The sequence below is a fragment of the Mesoplodon bidens genome (assembly GCF_964165515.1).
Source record: "Mesoplodon bidens genome assembly, chromosome: 14".
Classification (NCBI taxonomy): domain Eukaryota; kingdom Metazoa; phylum Chordata; class Mammalia; order Artiodactyla; family Ziphiidae; genus Mesoplodon; species Mesoplodon bidens.
The window spans coordinates 44,048,172-44,066,641 of record NC_138170.1 but is presented as its reverse complement, the minus strand read 5'-3'; the positions used below and the strand labels follow the sequence as shown (position 1 = coordinate 44,066,641).

Below are 18,470 nucleotides of genomic sequence, written 5' to 3'. Positions count from 1 at the left end.
AAACTGAGGCCCCGAGCCTCTCGGTGACTTGTCCCAAGGCCTCCCCTGGGACTGAGCTGAATGTGAGGTCATCGTTTTCAGGAAGGGATGTCAGAGTCTCTGAGTGCAGATCTCTGGTGACCTTCTCCCCAGAGGCCTGTGGACGGAGTCAGGCCAGGAGGCTGCAGGGAGCAGGACCCAGTGCACAGGATGGAGCATTGAGGTCCCTGCCCTTCCACCCAGGTAGAAACCGCCCTCTGTTTTCCCGCTAGAGCTATCTACATTCCTCAGTGACAGGGGAGATAAACTGCCTCAGGTGCTCCTTTTTTTTTTTTTTTCCCCCAGAAACAAATAGGTTTGTAATTAGCTAAATGAGATGGCAGCTTCCAGACCACTTGCCGTTTATCACCAAAGAGCCTTTTGAACAGCTGGTCCCCTCCTGTATCTCTTAGACGCTTCCTTCTCCCCTTTTAGGGAGCAGTATATATTGACTAGGTAATTGCTAATGCTATGTTTGTCTATTAGGGATGACTTAAGCCAATTAAGTGCTAACTTAGCTGGACAGCAAGGTGCAGGTATGTGTTATCCAAAAAGAGGGGGTGCACTCTGCCTTTGTCATTTCCAGCCCTTCTTATGTCCGAGGCCTTGTCTACGATGCCCTCCTTACCTGTGCTTGCGCTGCTTGCTGCTTGGGCAGGTGGGTGCTGCAGCTAGCTGCGCACTGGACAGTGGTACTGAGGGTGATAACCCAGCTCACCCCCTCTCCTCGCACTGGGCACCTGTGGCGCACCCCACCTGGGGGAAGAAGCCTCTAGGAGAGGAGATCACAAAGCAGGGGCCTGGGGAGTTGTGAGAGGAGAGGAAGCCAGGACGTGGAGCAATTTATGTGCACAGACACTTTCCTTGAGAAAAGTTGGAAGAAATTTTGGTAAGTGTTTATAGCTCCCTGAAAATTTGCGCTGCAGGTGATGATGAGCATATTTTGGACCGTTTGGTAGAAAAACATTTGCATTGTAAAGTGAGACTGGATTAAAGGGCTTTGGTTCATTTCCAGACCTGCCGTTTATTCTTGTAATATGACAGCATCCATTTCCAAATGTGAAACTCGGAGAAAGGAAGAAAAGAAAAATGTTCGTGTTTTTCTTCTCAGGATGTCAATCAGAGAATTCGTTCATCCTTTATTGAAAATACTCACTGGTCTCTGAAATGACCCTCCATCGCCACCACCAAGAGGGAGACTGTGGCTGTGATGGGGAGGCTGGTGATTTTCTGCTTTCTGGCCCTGAAGGCCTCACCCCTGCTCTCATCTGGAAGCTGATGGCGAAGGTTTGTTACTCTTGTCAGGAGCCGGTAACAAGGACCTGAGGAATGTAGGCCGCAGTGGGCAGAGGGCATGAACTGAGCCCTGCAGGATGGTCAGGCTGACAGAGTGGTCTGGCTTTACCTGCTTACCCGCTGTTCTGGGAGGAGCTGGTTTACATCAGAGAAGGCTGCTCCTGACATCGCTATTTCTGGCAACAGAGGAGCAGCAGAGATGGAAGAGACTGCCTGCCATTTAGAGGAAGTCAGATAAATATTCACTTCAGAGAATGTGTCTTGAGGCCTGCATGTGTATGCATGGGTGACAGCTCCCTGCCACCTTTTCCTGCCCACGGTTCTGAATGTAAAGATTAACGGGTTTAGCCTGAAGTCAGTCAGAGATGTGTTAATGAAAATTTTATCTCAATGCAAAACCAAGGGCAGGCGCTGGCTTTGCTGGCCTCTTTTTCCTTCTTCTGTTTGGAATGTACACTGAAAGCAAGGAGGAGGAGGCTCCTCACCTCTCGCTTGGAAAGCCTGTTGGACTGGTTAGCAGGAACTTTCTGGAACTTCTAGAGGGAGGTTGCTGGAGAGTGTGTGAGTGGTGAGCAGTGGGGATGAAGAGGGGCTGTCCCTCATTCGGAGCCAGCCAGGAGCCCTGCACAGACTCCTGGGGTAACACAGCAGCCACCTCACCTCAGAGGAGCGCGCTTGACACCCCTGCAGTTCCCTCTGTGGTCACGAGGAAAGAGAGCTGATCCTCCCGGCCTGCGTAGCTGGAGTCCTTCCCGGCACGGCAGTCATTCTGGATTTCACACTAAGAGGGTTTTTAACGACTGGGTACGTTCTTAGTCTTCTAGTAGCGATCCCTAAGTTAAAAAAAAAATCCTTTTCCTGTGTGGAGCTCACTCTACTGAGCCTATTAATTTAAATAAAGGAAAAAAGAAAAAAGAAAAAAGACATTTTTGGACCCTGGTCATACAGTCTCAACCTGCCCCCAAGACTGGAGTCTCCATTCTGATGTATTTTACTCGATTTCTTTCCATCTGGAGATATGAGAATGATCTCGCAGGAACTCGGCCAGTCTTTTCAGCACACCGTGTAAGCCGATGGCTGCCTTCCTCTTCTCGGAAGACTAGGCATAGCGTGAGGGGTTTCTTTGCTCACCTGCTTAGGGCTTTTGCAGTCAGAGCAAAACCCTTCTACAGGCCATTGTGGGGCAAGACGCATTTTAGAGAAATCTCTTTGACACCGGCTCCCTCCTCCCACCCTTGGAGAATCTGAGGAATTTAAAAGGATCCAAGGCAAGAAGTGTCTCCGTAAGCATGAAAATGACCATCCTTATAGGTCACCGTTTTGATCCATGCTCTCATCACTGGTCTTACAAACAGGCCTTCTCTTTCTTGTCTTTGAACGGATCAATCAGTTCTTTTTGAGCAGCACATCAATACAGAAAACATAGGCCATTGCCATAAGGCAAAACCAACCAACTTCTGGCTGAGAAACTGCTAAATGCCTGACTCTTCACCATCCCATTGCTGAGTGTGGTTACAAAGAATGGCTTTCCTGTATTTTCTTGATGCTTCCAAATGTATCAGTTCACTTTTTTCAGATGTGTTTCGGTGATATCATGATCTGCCTATAGAAAGTGAGCAAGATAAGGACACTTCTGGGAACTGCATTTAAAATAGCCATAATAAAACAAATTCTGCAGCCGGTGTGGTACCTTGTTTATTTGATTTGGTTTGTCACCAACTCATCTTCTGAGTAACCCCGTAATTATGCCAGGACTAAACTGTAAAATGACCGATGCTGGATGTGTGAGCATTGACCTTTAAGTGCACTAGGTGGGACTGATGTGGTCCAGTCCCCTCTGTTAGAGCAAAAATCTGATCAGGAGAATCACAGAGAAATTTCTTTTTTTTTTTTTTTTTTTTTTTTTTTTTGCGGTACGCGGGCCTCTCACTGTTGTGGCCTCTCCCGTTGCGGAGCACAGGCTCCGGACACGCAGGCTCAGCAGCCATGGCTCACGGGCCCAGCCGCTCTGCGGCATGTGGGATCTTCCCGGACCGGGGCACGAACCCGTGTCCCCTGCATCGGCAGGCAGACTCTCAACCACTGTGCCACCAGGGAAGCCCCACAGAGAAATTTATTAGGGAAACTTGAAATGCAGTCCCCTCCTCCCCAAACTGAAGAAGGAAAGAGAGGTACAGAAGACTTGTGAAGCACAAACTGTTTTATATTCTGATATTCTATGACTTTCTTAGATAAAAAACTTATTACATTTTCACATCTATTTAGATAGCAGGAATATCTCTACTTTTTGTGAAGGACAAAACCCCAGGCTCAGTAATATGCCCTCAAAAATATGTCACGTCAGCATAGGCAGTGTTTTCCAATGAAAAGTTTTTTAATAAACATGTTTTATTTGCTACCTTATGATATTAAAAAGTATAAACTTACCTAATAGAATAATTGTTTTGATAATAAATATTTCCAGTGGTACACTTAAAATTAATGTTTTCATCAAAATGTAAAAGCTGTTTTCAAAACTTTTTGCCCATTTTTTTCATTAGGGTTGTGAAACCCAATGTAAATGTTTATAAATGTTTGCAGAAGAGTACTTTTGTTTTAAAGAGGAATGCAAATGTTCTCTTAATACGAAAGCACCCCAACAAAGAATGGTTGTAATTAAAGTAATAGAGATTCAGTTAAAAATAGGAAAACAACTCTTCTTTTGGAATATCCTCAGCCCCATGGAAGAAAGTGTGGTGTATACCTTGGGAACCAAGTTGTGAGTGCTGTAGTATTACAACAGTGTGCTGATCAGAAGAACGGTGAACATTTTCTGGTTAACCAAGTCACAGCGGCCTGTTAGTTGGAAGGGATCTTGGAGTTCCAGCAGCCCAGCTTTGCACCCAGTGCTCTGTCCGACTGTGGCTGCCCTGTCAAATGATACTTTCCCACCCAGGGTGAGCCTCTGGTGGTGCTGGTGAACTCCCTTGCTCTCGGGTCAGCCCTCTTCATTTTTGGACAGCTCTAGTTGTTCAGAAAGCTCCTTCTAACCCTGAATCACTATGAATTTGTTGCTCATTACCTGCCAAGGAGTCTGTGCCAGTGCCGACATGAGGGCTCCTGAAGCTACTTAAAGATCGTTGTCTGGTGTCTCTTTAAGACTTTTTCCCCCAGAGGGTCCTAAGTCCCGGCCGGGACTCCCAGGTGTCTTACAGCCTGGCTGCCCCCTTCTGGACACACTCGAGTTGCTCAGTACCATGGGTGGTTACTTCATGTCTAACAGGTGCACTACCTTCTGCTGGTGCTTTGTATTGAGCTGACCACGTTTTCTTTGCACTGCTGTCAGTTTTCACGTCTTCTAACCTTGGGTACTTAAAAAGTCTAAATGTAGGACTCGATGTATTCTTAGTCTCTTCTTGGTCCAGGGCCCTCCGTGGGTACTCAGTGTGCTTTCTGAGATCGTAAGGAAGGTGTTGACTAGCTTGGGCCCTGGGTTATGAATTTGTCCCACCACTCTTTAATCTTCAAGTCAGCACCATTTGAGTATGGCTGTTGAGCCAGCAGTGAAGATTTGACTTGGGAAATCAGCCTCTGTAATTTAGATAGAAATTTGAGGTTGCCATTTGAAGTTTTTACTTTGGTAACTATGGGGAATCAAAAATTGTAAGGTGGTAAGTAGAGTAGAAAAATTAAGATGTAGATAATCCTTTATCATTTAGGGGTTTATTTCAGTTTTGTTCGTTTGATTTTTACTGTTTCTAGCTTTAATTTGAACAAACTTACCATTGGATAAACTGGAAAAATTTTCTTCTTGATACAGCTGCTTTGGTAGGGAAAGTGCCTATCATACCCTTAGAAGATTAAAATTGTTCAGTATAAAGTTTATTCATTAAATGTTTACCTGTTGCCTGCCATGTGCTAGGCATTATACCTAGGGATATATTGCTGAAAAAGAAATACCTAATAATTCGTGGAGAGTATGGTATATAAAGTGAGGTAGTCAGTTAACAATTACACAGGTAATTTTTTAAACACTCTTGGTACATGCCACGAGAAAAGATTGCAACAAGAGCATATAGCAGGAGGCCCTGGGCTGGGAGCTTCAGAAGAGCCTTCCTGGAGAAAGTAATGTTTAGGCTGACCTGTTTCTTGTTTATCTGTTGTCCCTATCTTTTTTTTTTTTTTTTTTTTTGCGGTACGCGGGCCTCTCACCGTTGTGGCCTCTCCTGTTGCGGAGCACAGGCTCCGGACGCACAGGCTCAGCGGCCATGGCTCACGGGCCCAGCCGCTCCGCGGCATGTGGGATCTTCCCGGACCGGGGCACGAACCTGTGTCCACTGCATCTCCAGGCGGACTCTCAACCACTGCGCCACCGGGGAAGCCCTGTCCCTATCTTTAAAACTCACAAATTATTGAGAGAGAGCAGCTCCACTGCTAATGAGAATAGAAAGCCTTCCTAATTGATACTTTTTGGGTTGGAATTGGCATTTAATGGCACGAAAGACAGCTTTAGGGACCACTAAAAATCCAGCCACTGCTGGGGCGCCCACCCCTTGATTTTCCCTCCGTACAGGATCATGGGATGCTAACATAGTTTGATTCCCTCCAGTTCTCTATGTTGCCCTACTGTCCTGTTCATTCTTCACTCCTGCTGAGTCTGACAAAAGAAACAGCTAACTTCTCTGAAAGTGTTTGGAGGAAGGAAAAACAAAGTACGTGTTACGTTGTAGATATTTTGGGAAGTAGAAAACAAGTTTATGAATAACATATTTCAAGGAGATGAAAATGCAGGCTTGATTTTGGTCAGGCAAGGAGTTCAAAAATACAGTTTCCAAAATCACATCACGAGAGAGCTTTTAAAGAAGGAAATTGAGAGCAGTCTGGATGTTCTGGTTCTTGTTCTTTTAAGCCTATATCCCCCTGTTGCGGAGACAAGGAAGGTTGCTGGTTTCCTTTGCTCTCATGCGCTCTCTCTTTTTTTTTAATTAAAATTATTTATTTTTATTCAAGTACAGTTAATTTACAATATTATGTTAGTTTCGGGTGTGTAGTGTAGTGATTCAGTGTTTTTGAAGATTATACTCCATTTTAGGTTATTACAAGATACTGGCTGTAATTCCCTGTGCTGTACAGTATATCATTGTTGTTCCTTTGCTCTTGAGCCTGATTGAGGACTTTACCAGCTAAGACCTCATTTTCATTTTGAAGTAATTTGAGCAATAGAGGGGGAGCCCAGCAAATTTGAATTGCAGGTCCCTGCCCCTGTAGCTTTGGAAAGGCCGTGCTTGATCCTTTGCCTTTCTTCCAAGCTTGGAGTGATGGGCTGCTGGCAGGGTTGGATTATGGCCTGGCCCTGTGGTGGATGTGTGTGCTTGTGTCTGGTCACCTATGGTGAATGTATGCTCATAGTTCTGTATCAGAGAGCTCCTCTGTGATTCTAAACTTACGATAGTATTTTAACCACTGTGGCTCATTTTTCTCACATGGCAGTGTTTACATATTATTGAAAGCCAAAGTGAATCTCCACATTTGCCTTAACTGACCTTTGTTACCAAGCTTCATACCGAGCACCTTTGTAGTCAAGTTTTTAAAAAGTAATGTGTTTAATTCTAATGGATTTTGGTTTGTATGTGTTGTTAACTTTTTTTTAAAAAAAAAACTTTTTTTTTCAAATTGATAGGTTTAAACAAATGTTAGTAATTTGATCATGTTTGATCATGTTAAAATGGTAATTATTTGAATGTTTTTTCTGGGATTGATGTCACTTCTCCTTTTCAAGTATCATAGGCCAACCTTCACTCATTTTGTTTATTTGAAAGGTTACAGATTTCTAAATAGTTTGGGAATCATTTGCCAACCATGCAGAGGGGGAAGGCTTGCTGCTGACATGTAAATCCAAGCAGTGAGGGTTGTTTGAACTGCTCTTTGAGACAATTTAACTAATAATATTTAAACCTTTGGAAATTTGGCTATTATTAGACAAGCCTAGGATTTAAGTCATTTCCCAAAGGAGAATGATTCTCAAAATATGACATATTAAAATAAGTATGTTTGTTTATCCCAAATGAGATTGTGAAATTTGTGATTATTCCATTCCTATCCAAATATGACCCTTCATATTTTGTTGGTTGAAAATAAATTTCTTATAAAAATTTATCCTTTGCTAAATGAATCTGGGTGAGGAGACTCTTGCCCCTTACATAACAATTACAATTTATCCTGATCCAGGATACATTATTATTTACGCAGAAAGAAGCATTGTGCTTCAGCATTAGAATGCTCTGTGGTGACACTGCCCCTGCCACCTGCCATTTTCTTTCACGATTGTTTTTGAGCATCTGCGGTGGCTTAAGTGCTGGTGCTGGGGATATAAAGATGAGCAGGACAGAGAGGATCCTGGCCCTCATGGAGCTTAGCGTGTGTGCCTCGTTCATCATTTCCTGTAGTGTTGCTTTTCATTGTGGTTTTACATATTTCTGTCATGTGATCATTATTCCAGGAAATTGTGATACGCATTTTCGCTTGATAAGATTTGCAGAGAATTTAGGCACTGGGCTGTTCTAGGAGTAAAGGTCTGCTTCCAAATAGCATGTTATTGCTCCTCTGTTGTTCAAGCACTCAGGCCTTATAAAATTTCCCAAAGAGTAAGGCCGTGAAGTGCCAAACTCACTGAAAGTCAGGACTGGCATTTTGGCAGCAGTAACATTAGACCTACACCCTAATGTAATTTAAAACTATTCTGGAAGTAAAGGGAAGACCAAAGTGGTGATTTATAGTGGCTCAGAAACCCCACACTGGCCATGAGACCATGGTGTTAGGTCTGCATTGAGTTAATGATTTCACTTTTAATTGCTTTTCTCTGTTAATAGAACAAAAACAAGGATAGCCTTTAACTGCCAAGTATATGACGAAGCCTTGTATTTTAATAGGAATTATTTTTAAGTGTTTTTGTTTGGTTCAAATTAAGTGATTTTGAGGCTTATAGATAGATACTGGAAAAGCTGACCTTACTTTCTTGATCTATTTTTGAAATAAAGCTAGTGTTAAAAAATTTTAGGGCTTACAAATTTATATTTAGAATCTAGATATTATCATATGTAGGCACAGAAAAGAAATAAAGTACTTTGTTTAAAATTTTAAAGTACAAATAGTACATAAGGATAAATTTCTATGCCATATATTGAGAATTTTTCTTTTGTTTAAGGCACTCAAATAATAAATCTGTTTATAATTTTACTGTTCATTGTGCAGTTTGCTCTGTAAAGTAGAGGGTCAGGGAGATGCCTTGTTATTCCCCCTACTTTCTACTTTTCCTTGTAGAAGAAATGTATTCTTGGTCATACTGTATAATGGTAAGTTCTTAAGCCACCCTGATGTAATCTTTTAAACAGATTGTTTTAAAATAAAACGAATTATGGTCAGTGTCTTTTCTGATAGTGAATCTTTTAAAATAAGTAATTTTCTTTATAGTTAGGGTAATTTAGCTACTCCCAAGTAGTAGAACCTGGTTTAACCTGCCCATGTTAAAAAAAATAAAATTTGTCCCTACAACTTTATTCATAAAATTAGAACTGGCCTTCCAGTGGCATCTTTGATCTGGGTAGGAAAGAGCTTACTTCTGAATATTGGGAATGAAGGTGTCTTAGTCTGTGTGAACTGCTGTTACAAAACATCATAGACTGGGTGGCATATAAACAACATTTATTTCTCATAGTTCTAGAGGCTGGAAAGTCCACAAACAAGGTGCTGGCAGATTTGGTGTCTGGTGAGGGCCTGGTTCATAGACTGCTGTCATCCTGCTGTGTCCTCACATGATGGAAGGGGTGAGGTTACACTCTGGGGTTTCTCTTATAATTCCATTCATGAGGGCTCTGCCCTCATGATCTAATCACCTCCCGAAGGTCCCAACTCCAAGTGCTGTCACATTGGGCATTAGGAACTAACATGTGAATTTTATGGGGGAGGGGGACACAAACATTCAGTCAGTAGCAGCAGGCTTGTAATGAGTGCTTTAGTCTTTTGAGTGTCGTAGGCAGAAGATGGCTAAATCATCACTGCTTCCCTGAACTACATACGTTAGTGCTAGGGAGGAGTAGCCTAATGTGAGTTTTTATATCAGAGGCATGATAAATGGGACCCATGGTGTATGAAATTCCAACTCTTTAGTACAGGGAAATGTGCTCTTCATGTTCCTGTCATCTAAGGCCTGTCTCAAAGTCTTAATTTACCTAAAGGTGGTACACATCTTTCCTTTAGCTTGGACAGTGTTTCTTAACCTGTTTTCCACTATTCTCTTCCTCCACCAGAAGTCTTTTAGACAGTTTGAAATTTTAATACCCATGAAATTTTAATACTACAGATATACTGTATCTGTGCTTACATAAAAGAAAGTTTTTTTGCCCCAACGCCCAAATGAATTTTCATCCTTTGGGACCAGTATTACCCCCATTGAGAATGCATGAGCTAGGATACCTGGCTGTGTGGGTTGCTGCCCTACCTAGTAATTAGGCTTTGAAGGAGGCTAATCCATTATTTATTTAAGAACCTTGAGTCCATTAGACAATTTTCTGATATGGACCACCGTTAAAGGGTTGTTCCTCAGAGCACAAGCTATTTATTCATTCATGGAGTCATACACACTTGTTTGAAGCCCTCCTGGCTTCCTCATTTCCTTGCCTTGTCACCATGGGCAAAGCCTTAGTTTATTCATTTGTAAAGTAAGCAATAATAGTATCTACCTCAAAAGGTTGCTGGGGAAGACTGAAAAAGCGAGTAAAGCACCATGCTTGGCATAAAGTAAGCCAGCAAAAAAATGAAGCTATTTTTAATAGTACTAGAGTTTTCTTTGGTTGTTAGACTCATCATCTGTCTGCATTTTAAAGATTAGACAAGTTCTTATGGCTCTGGATTCAGTGGTGATAAAGATATTATAGATGTTGGGTTCATAGCTGTATGACTTGATCCAGTTGTTTAAGTCTTCACGCCCAAGTTTCCACATTTTGTTAATATAGAAAGCAAGGTAAGTTGGTTGAAGCTTCAAATATAGCAGTAATCCTAATAAATGTACATGGGTTATATTTGCCCACTAAATGACAGACTCTTGGATTGAATTAAAAAATGAGAGACATACCTAAGACAAAATGACTCTAGAAGGTTTAAAGAACAGAAAGGGGGTGGGGAGGGACAGGCAAATATTACTATCAATAAAAATAGAATTAATATATGAATATGGAATAAATAGAATATTTCACGTTAACAACCCACCAAGAAGATAAAATAATTATGATTTTGCATGTATCCAGGGAGTTACAAGGGAAATCTGTTAAAACCACAATCATAGTGGTAGATTTTAACATACTCTGTCACTGATAAATAAAACAGACAAAAGTTAGTATGACTAGAGTATTTGAAGACCACCTTTATTAACGAGGTTTCATTTTAAACAAGTCTCTGAGTACCGTTCCCTCACAAAATGGTCTGAGTCTATGAATTTTGGATGGTTTATGCAGCCATATAATGCTCTTTGTACGGTAGATGTGTTCCCGTAAAGCTCCAAGTAAAGTAGATAATTGTAAAAGTGAATGATAAACTTTTCTAAAGGACTTTGTATGCGTGTGATTTTTTCTTACGTTGTCAGCTCTCACACTAGAACTTTTTCTTTGTGTCCTGGTGTTTGTGAGCAGAGAACTTTGAATGTTTAGGTTGGACTCTTGAGCTTTTTTATGGAACTGGGTCCGTGAACCTGAGTAATGGTTGGTTAGCTAGATTTATCCTCATCACAGTGGTTCTAGATGTGGTTTCTTGCAGAGACTCCTCTTTATTGGCCATTTACACGTGCTGCAGAATGCCTCGGTGGCAAACTGTAAACGGGGTGTGACTCTCTTGCTTTCTGGCTACTGAAGAGTTGAGAGGATTGAGGCAGAACTCTCAGAGGTCCCTTCCTGGAAACTCTCAGACATAGTTTGGTCTCTCCAGAGTCCCTGAGTAGGATCTTCTTTTTTGTTTTTTCTTTTTTTTTAAGGTGGCACACCAGCAGTCCAGTGTATACTTTTTCAAGTTTTTTTTTATGAGTGAAGTGGGAGGGTTTTTAAGCATCTGCAGAACATTTGGGTTTGTGAATTCTGTCGAAGTAATTGTTGGCATATGGTTTTCCTCCTTAAGAAGGGTTGGTAAATGTTGTCACCTTTTTCTTTAATTTATTTGAGCCATTAATTAATATTGGGTATTAATGAAGTGTGTGTTTATGCATGTGTGTAGCGCCAGTGAAAATTCCATTTATTCTCTCTTTGTTGCTTTGTTCTCTAGTTTGGACAAAAAATAAATTATTTTCATGGGTAAAAACTAAATTAAAAAGGAAAACATACATTTTAATAAGTATGTAGAGAAGCACCTTATTAAATATAAGTTCGTGTTCATTAGCAGCCTAGTCTAAAAATGTGACTGCCTTGAAATTGAAGGCAGAGAGCCTAGCAGATCTGTGTAACTTAAAAGGGTATGTGTTCTGGGCTTTATGACTGATGGAGATGGTACCCCCGTGGCAGCTTGAATTGTCATTGCTCCTGTGGCCTCACCTTCCCATCCTCCATCCAGTCTCCCACCCTCCCAACCAGTCCATAAATAATGAACAAGCACTTAATGTTTCCAGGCACCTTGCTAGGAGTTGAGAAATATAAACGCAGTATGATGGGGACATGACCTTAAGAGCCTGTGTCCTACTGATGATTAGTAAATAGAAGTTTTGTAATTATGAAATGGTCTTATGATGATAAGTGATAGGGCAGAGGTATATAAGGAGTGTCTAGGAGGGAGGTCATGTGTGGGTCATCTAACTCAGACGTGGTGGTGGTGGTGGTGGTGGTGGTGGTGGTGGAGGGATCAGGGGTGGCTTCTTGGATGAGGTGATACATCAGCTAGGATTTGTTGGAATAGGAGAGAGCTGTTCTAGGTAGTAGTTTTGGAGGTGAGACTGGAACATGGCTTTTCCTTCAGGAGCTACAAGAGTTAAAGACAAGAATATTGAAACCAGGCTGGAGAGCTGGGCAGGCCCTTCCTGAAGGCTCTCATTTCTCTTCAAGGGGTTCTGGGCATTATTCTGAAGGCATAGGGATTTATTATTCTGAAGGTGTGGGCACTGGTGGATTTTAGTCATGGGAATAAAGTGATTAGAATTACATTTTAGAAAGGTCCCTCTGGCGGCAATGTAGGGTTGCGGATTAGGGGTTAAAATGAGAGGTGAGGCACTGGAATAAGAAACTATTGCTTGAGCTGATTTATGAGATTTTCAGGAGGTGCAGGCAACCTTGGGCCCTGAATATGGGAGGAGAGAGAGAAATGAAGGATGACTGCAAGGTTTCTAGCTGAGGTCGGTGGGAGAAATGAGGGTGCTGTTCAGTGAGGGAGTGACAGAGGGAAAACAAGGTTTGGAGGGAGGAATTAGGAGTTTAGTTGTAGACACGGACTTGTTTATCCTTAGGAGACACTGCCCTTAGCTGTCTGGGGAGTGGTTGTCAGCATAGGGTAGTGGGTAACATCATCCAGGCAGACGGAAGAGGGCAGTGGAAGGAAGCCTGGAGATAAACTATAAAGAACAAAACCCTGTGTGTTGATGTAATACCCATGTGACAGGGAAAACAGATACGGTACCTTGGAAAATAAACAGATCAAGTGTTTTCCCTCTGGACTTGGCCAGGTGTTGACTTTCAGAATTTTAGTCAATGAAGACAACTATCAATAATAACTCCTAAAGCTGGGAGTGGTGAAGCTCCAGTTTTTTTTCCTGATGGTTATGACCTTGTGGTAGCATGTGCCAGAGCTGGAGGAACCTCTTTGCCTCTTTGGGTCTATGTTAATAGCTTCCTCATCTAGTTCTGTCTTTGTCTGACAGTTTGAAGAAATAAAATTGTCTTCTTAATGAAGCAGAAAATGATAAAGCTTTTGGAATGTCTTTGTATTTTTGGAAAATTCCAGTTCATAGGAATTAGAGAAGGGCAGAGGATTAGAGAAGAGTAATTTGTGGAGGGGGCTTGGCTTTTTTACTTACTCCTTATTTTTATATGCACACACATACACACACACACACACACAGTTAGGATGGAGAAGAGCAGGGAAGCAGTTTTAATCATCTTCCCAATGTCTGGCCACAGAAGACATGAGTATTATTCATATCACATCTGGGATATTAGTGATTTGTATTCACTCAAGGATTATCTAATGGGTTCCTGCCGTGGTGATCAAGTCAGAATTCGGCCCGCACCGAGCCAGCTGGGACAGTGAGAGCCCTTCTCTGGAGTGGAGATTGTCTTACCTCCCTCCACCCTCACATAGTTCTCTCAAGCTTTCCTAACGGCAGCCCCACCACCAGGCCCAGTTCCAAGATGGCCAGCCCTCCTCTCTTCTCTCCTCCTAATCTTCCCACAGCCATCGAAGTACAGATTGCTTCACTGGCGCTTGGGACACATGGCTGATAGCTAGCACCTTGGGAAAATCTAGCGCTTTATAGATAACCGCCTGGGGACACCTATAGGTGCGATGTAAGCTGCCCCCGCAGCTGGCACCATCCTTTGCTGAAGTGGATTAGGGGATAATGATGGTAGTAGCTTGCTGGGCTTTCTGGGATCCCTGTGCCATGGGCACGCTCTCGTCCATGCTCTTGCCTTGACTCCGACTGTTCCTTCACCCTCAGGTTCCTGCATTGTTGCTGTTGAATATCTGGAAGCCCCGTTCCACTATGGCCCTGGTGGGAATGTGGGATTTTTTTGCTTTGACATATCCCTGAAAATTAAAAAAAAAAAAATTCTATCATTATGAAAACTCTACTGTTTGGTGAGGATATTGCCTTAGGACAGAGAACGTTGAAGACAAAAATGCCCCTGATATCCAAGTTTTCAGACGCTCGAGTGAAACAATCGAATAAAAAGAGTAACTTATAGTCGATATTTCTTTTGTATACAGACTCGTAGGAAATTTTGCTCCCCAGTCACCCCTTTGTTTTGAGGAACAATGGCGTTATTAAAGAACAGCATTAAAGAAGAATACTTAGGAAACATGTGCTGACATTCTCTGAATGACTTATTTTAAACTTAAATCAAGGACTCAATGTTTGCTGTCGAGACATTTGTGGATAAGTCAGTGGTAGGAAGAGATTCATGGGATGCGGTTGGTCTGACTCTGGAGTCAGGGGTGGTGGGAGCTGGAGCACAGGTTGGTTGCTGCCCTGGAGGCCTCGGTGTGGCTTGTTCTCATTGGTCAGCAGGTGGCACCAAATAGCCAGGACGAATCTGGAGAGAGGTATGTGGTGTTTCGATTTCACCTCGGGTTGGGTTAAACATTTTGGAGTTAATAGCACTCTCAAGTTTTTTCCCCCTAGAGATGGCATCCTCCAAGACTGAATTTTGTAGAAGTCTTTGGTTTTGATAGAGTCATAAAACTTAACCATCTCCAAGGTCAAATGGTACATAACAATATTGATTTTTTTTTTTTTTTTGGAGGGTATATGGCTGAATGCTAAAAGCCAACTGTAAGATCCTTCTATAGAATATACTTACTGGCTTAGGTGTCTGAATTTTTTCGTGTTTTTATGAAATCTTTTCAATATGTTGCTAATGGAGGTGTTAAAATTGATCTACTGATAAATTTATATTCTTGACCTTGATAATGTCTGCCTGATGGGAATCCAGGATTTTACTCCCATCCGAGATGTTTCTGTTTGAGCAGAGGTGGGTGACTCTGAGTTACAGATGGTGATTCAGTTGTGAGGGGGACACGGAGGATGTGTTGGGGATATTCTTGGATATCTTGTGAGAAAACAGCTAATGACAAAAGAGGGGGCAGGTCTGTGCTTTTGTCCCCAATTATTAACACCACTTGAGGTGCAGTTCATTTGTTTCAGCTTAATTTATTGTCCACGGACCCCTGGTTGCATGTGCCTTGTATGGTTCTGTGCTAGAACTTGAGAAAAAGCTGCCTTTTGAAGCACAATAAGTGGAATGTTTCTTTTCTGCGTATGTGGCTTTGTTTATTTTCTTTGTTTGGTGCCATGTGTGGGGAAAAATGTGAGCCCGAGTGGTCCATTTGTGGTTGCCGGGTGGTGTCTGGTTTGATTAGTGCATGAGCTCCAGTGATTAAGCTTGCTAACTCTGGTCTGTGCGTGCATTCTTGGGGCAGGCTGAATGAGGTTTTCACAAAATGAGCATCCAGGTACAAAATCTTATAATTAATTTTTGAGTCTTAAGATGGGGCCTATGGGAAGGGATGGGAGGGGGAGATGACAAACATCTTTTCCCTTGGGATATCTTCCTACAACTAAGTGGGGGGGTGCATCTTTCTTCCTCCTCTTCCTACTCTTTTTAATTTACTTAGATAGGCTTGTATATAAAATGTGCAGGAAGTTAACCACACCCACAGGAATTAAGCACATATCCTTGCCTCCTAGAATCTGTTTTTCACACAGCACCAGGATTGATCTTTTAAAAACATACATCCAGTGATGTCAGTTATTAGGTTAAAATCCTGCCCTGGCTTCCCTCACACTTAGGTTAACAGCCCTTTGTGGACTGGCTCCACCTACCTTTCCAACCTCATCTCCTTGTATCTCTCCCTGCCTACCAGACTTGGGCCACACTGAGCTCTTCATTCCTCCAACAAGCCCTGCTGTTCTCACCTTAGGGCCTTTACATGAGTAGTTTCCTTTGCCTGGAATGTCATTCCTCTTGATCTGGGTGTGACAAGACCATTGAGAGCTCAGTTTAAATACCGACTCAGGCCTTCCCTGACCACCAGCTCTAAAATAGCCATTCATTCCTTTTCTCTCTTTTATTCTTAAATTAAGGTATAACACACATAATACTTTGTAAGTTTTAAGGTGTAAGGTATGTTGATTTGATATGTTTATGTATTGCAGTATGATTACCAGTGTAGCATTAGCTAACACCTGTCACTTCACATAATTATCATTTCTTTTTTGTGGTGAGGATGATTAAGTCTAGTCTCTTAGCAGCTTTGAAGTTTATAAGACAGTGTGATTGATTACTCACTCTGTGTCACATCACTCCAGTTTCATTTTATTTTTTTTCAACTATCTTGTCTTTTCTTATGTGCTTTTTTTGTCCAGCTCTTCCTAGTAGGATGTAAGCTTCACTAGAGCCAGGTCCGTATCTTGTTTACTGTTAACCCAGCATCTGGAACAGTGCTAAGCATGTACTAGGTCCCCGGAACATTTTGGTTCCATGAATGAATAATAGCTATATTGAGGGGAGAAGCTATATATTTAAAGCTAAATGTATCTCTCTTAATTCTCTGAGGGCGCTGTGATCAAGATGGCAGTGGGCCAAACGTTGAGGCTGAAGTTCTTGTTTCCCATTTATCCCTATACAACATTGTGGCCCTGGTGGGTCCCTGAGACGTGGGTATTGGGGTGGGGAGTAGAATTTGTAATAACACAGTCATATACAAAATTTCCGTCATTATTCAGTCATTTTTTGGTATCTATTAAACACTAGTACTGTCCTTGCTGCTGTATATTTACTATGTCATTTAATCTTAGGCATCAGTTTTCTAATATGTAAATGATATGTTTAGATAAAATGATCTGTTAGTTCTCTTATATCACATTATATGAATTTCTAGGAGAAGCTAAACGATTATAGTTTATGGTGACACACAATAGAAACAGATTAGTTCATTCAGAATACCTACCCAAGGTAGGTATTCATACAACTCTAATAAAACTTTAAAATTGCAAAGTTTAAACTTTAGAAAGGAGGAAGAAACCCACCCTTTGTTGGGTATCCGTCATCTCAGTCTTCTCAACAACCTGTAGAGTATCTTCCCTCCTTCATGTCTGTGGAAACGGAGGCTCAGAGGTGTTATGTGCCTTGGCCAAGGTCACACACGTGTTACGAGGCAGTGCTGAAGTTCCCACCAGCTTCAATTGACTCCAGAGACCTGCTCTCAGCATGTAGGAGTTGTGTTACCTTCTGCTCACCTTTCCCCAGTAGGTTTTGTGGGTATCAACAGCTTAGACTTCTGACTAGGGTTTCCCTTCTGTTTCTCACAGACCTCTGAGAAGGAGCCGATGTGGAGAAGCAGCTGAGGCGGTCCAGGATGACGACCACAGTAGCCACAGACTACGACAACATCGAGATCCAACAGCAGTACAGCGATGTCAACAACCGCTGGGACGTGGACGACTGGGACAACGAGAACAGCTCCGCGCGGCTCTTTGAGCGGTCCCGCATCAAGGCTCTGGCAGGTAGGGTGCCCTTATGTCCCGTCACAGAGGCCTGGGATGCCTTGCAGGTCCCTTTGAAGTCATCCACCCTGTCCACCTCTCAAGATCAGCTCACCTCTACTTGAACATGTCCCACCAGAGCAAGCTGACTGTTTCATAAGGTGGCCAGTTTCCTATCTGGGGAACTGTCAGTCCCACAGCCAGAATGATTCAGAGCACGGGGTGGTCTTTATAGCCGTTCAGAAAGAGATGCCCTAGGCTTGTCAGAAATCTTTTATTTTTAACACATCTTACATTTCAGTGTATTGAAGTATACTATACCTTAGACACAAAAATACAGTTTGACCCTGGAACAACATGGGGGTTAGGGACACCAACCTGCTGCACGGTTGAAAATCCGTGTATTTGACTCCCCCAGAACTTAGCTACTAATAGCCCACTGTTGACCTGAAACCTTATCCATAACATAACCAGTCGATTAACACATAATTTGTAAGTTATATGTATGATATACTGTATTCTTACTGTAAAGTAAGCTGGAGAAAAGAAAACGTTATTAAGAAAATCATAAGGAAGGGAAAATACATTTACTGTACGTCTGTATATTTATTGAAAATAAATGTGTAAATGTAAGTGTACCTGCACAGTTCAAACTCTTGTTGTTCAAGGGTCAACTGTATACAAATTAACCTGTTTACTTAGGGTCTGTGATATATAAATTAACTTGACCTGTTACAGTACTTGCTTTGAGTGACCAAGGTTAGTTAGTATCACGTGCAAAGTTTTGGATCTGAAAAGCAATAGCTTAATCTGGTGAGGGCACATTTAATGCTCTAACAGGTAAGTCTGCCATTGATAAAGTTAACAGGCACACATCCCTTACTTCATGATTTCTCACTCCCTTAGGGCACACTTTTACCAGGGCCCTAGATGGGGTGGGAGTGTTTTA

General features: G+C 42.1%; 1 protein-coding gene across 5 annotated transcripts in view; it reads left to right on the top strand.

Moving 5' to 3' along the window:
• The window catches only part of SPTBN1 (spectrin beta, non-erythrocytic 1), a 197,909-nt gene that overhangs the window by 40,209 nt on the left and 139,230 nt on the right, over positions 1–18,470 (top strand). For all 5 annotated transcript variants that reach the window (XM_081254831.1, XM_081254827.1, XM_081254829.1 and 2 more), the window contains exon 2: positions 17,348–17,542. In XM_081254831.1, the coding sequence (XP_081110957.1) occupies positions 17,395–17,542 (148 nt within the window). In that variant the 5' untranslated portion in view covers positions 17,348–17,394. The remainder of the gene's footprint in view (positions 1–17,347; positions 17,543–18,470) is intronic.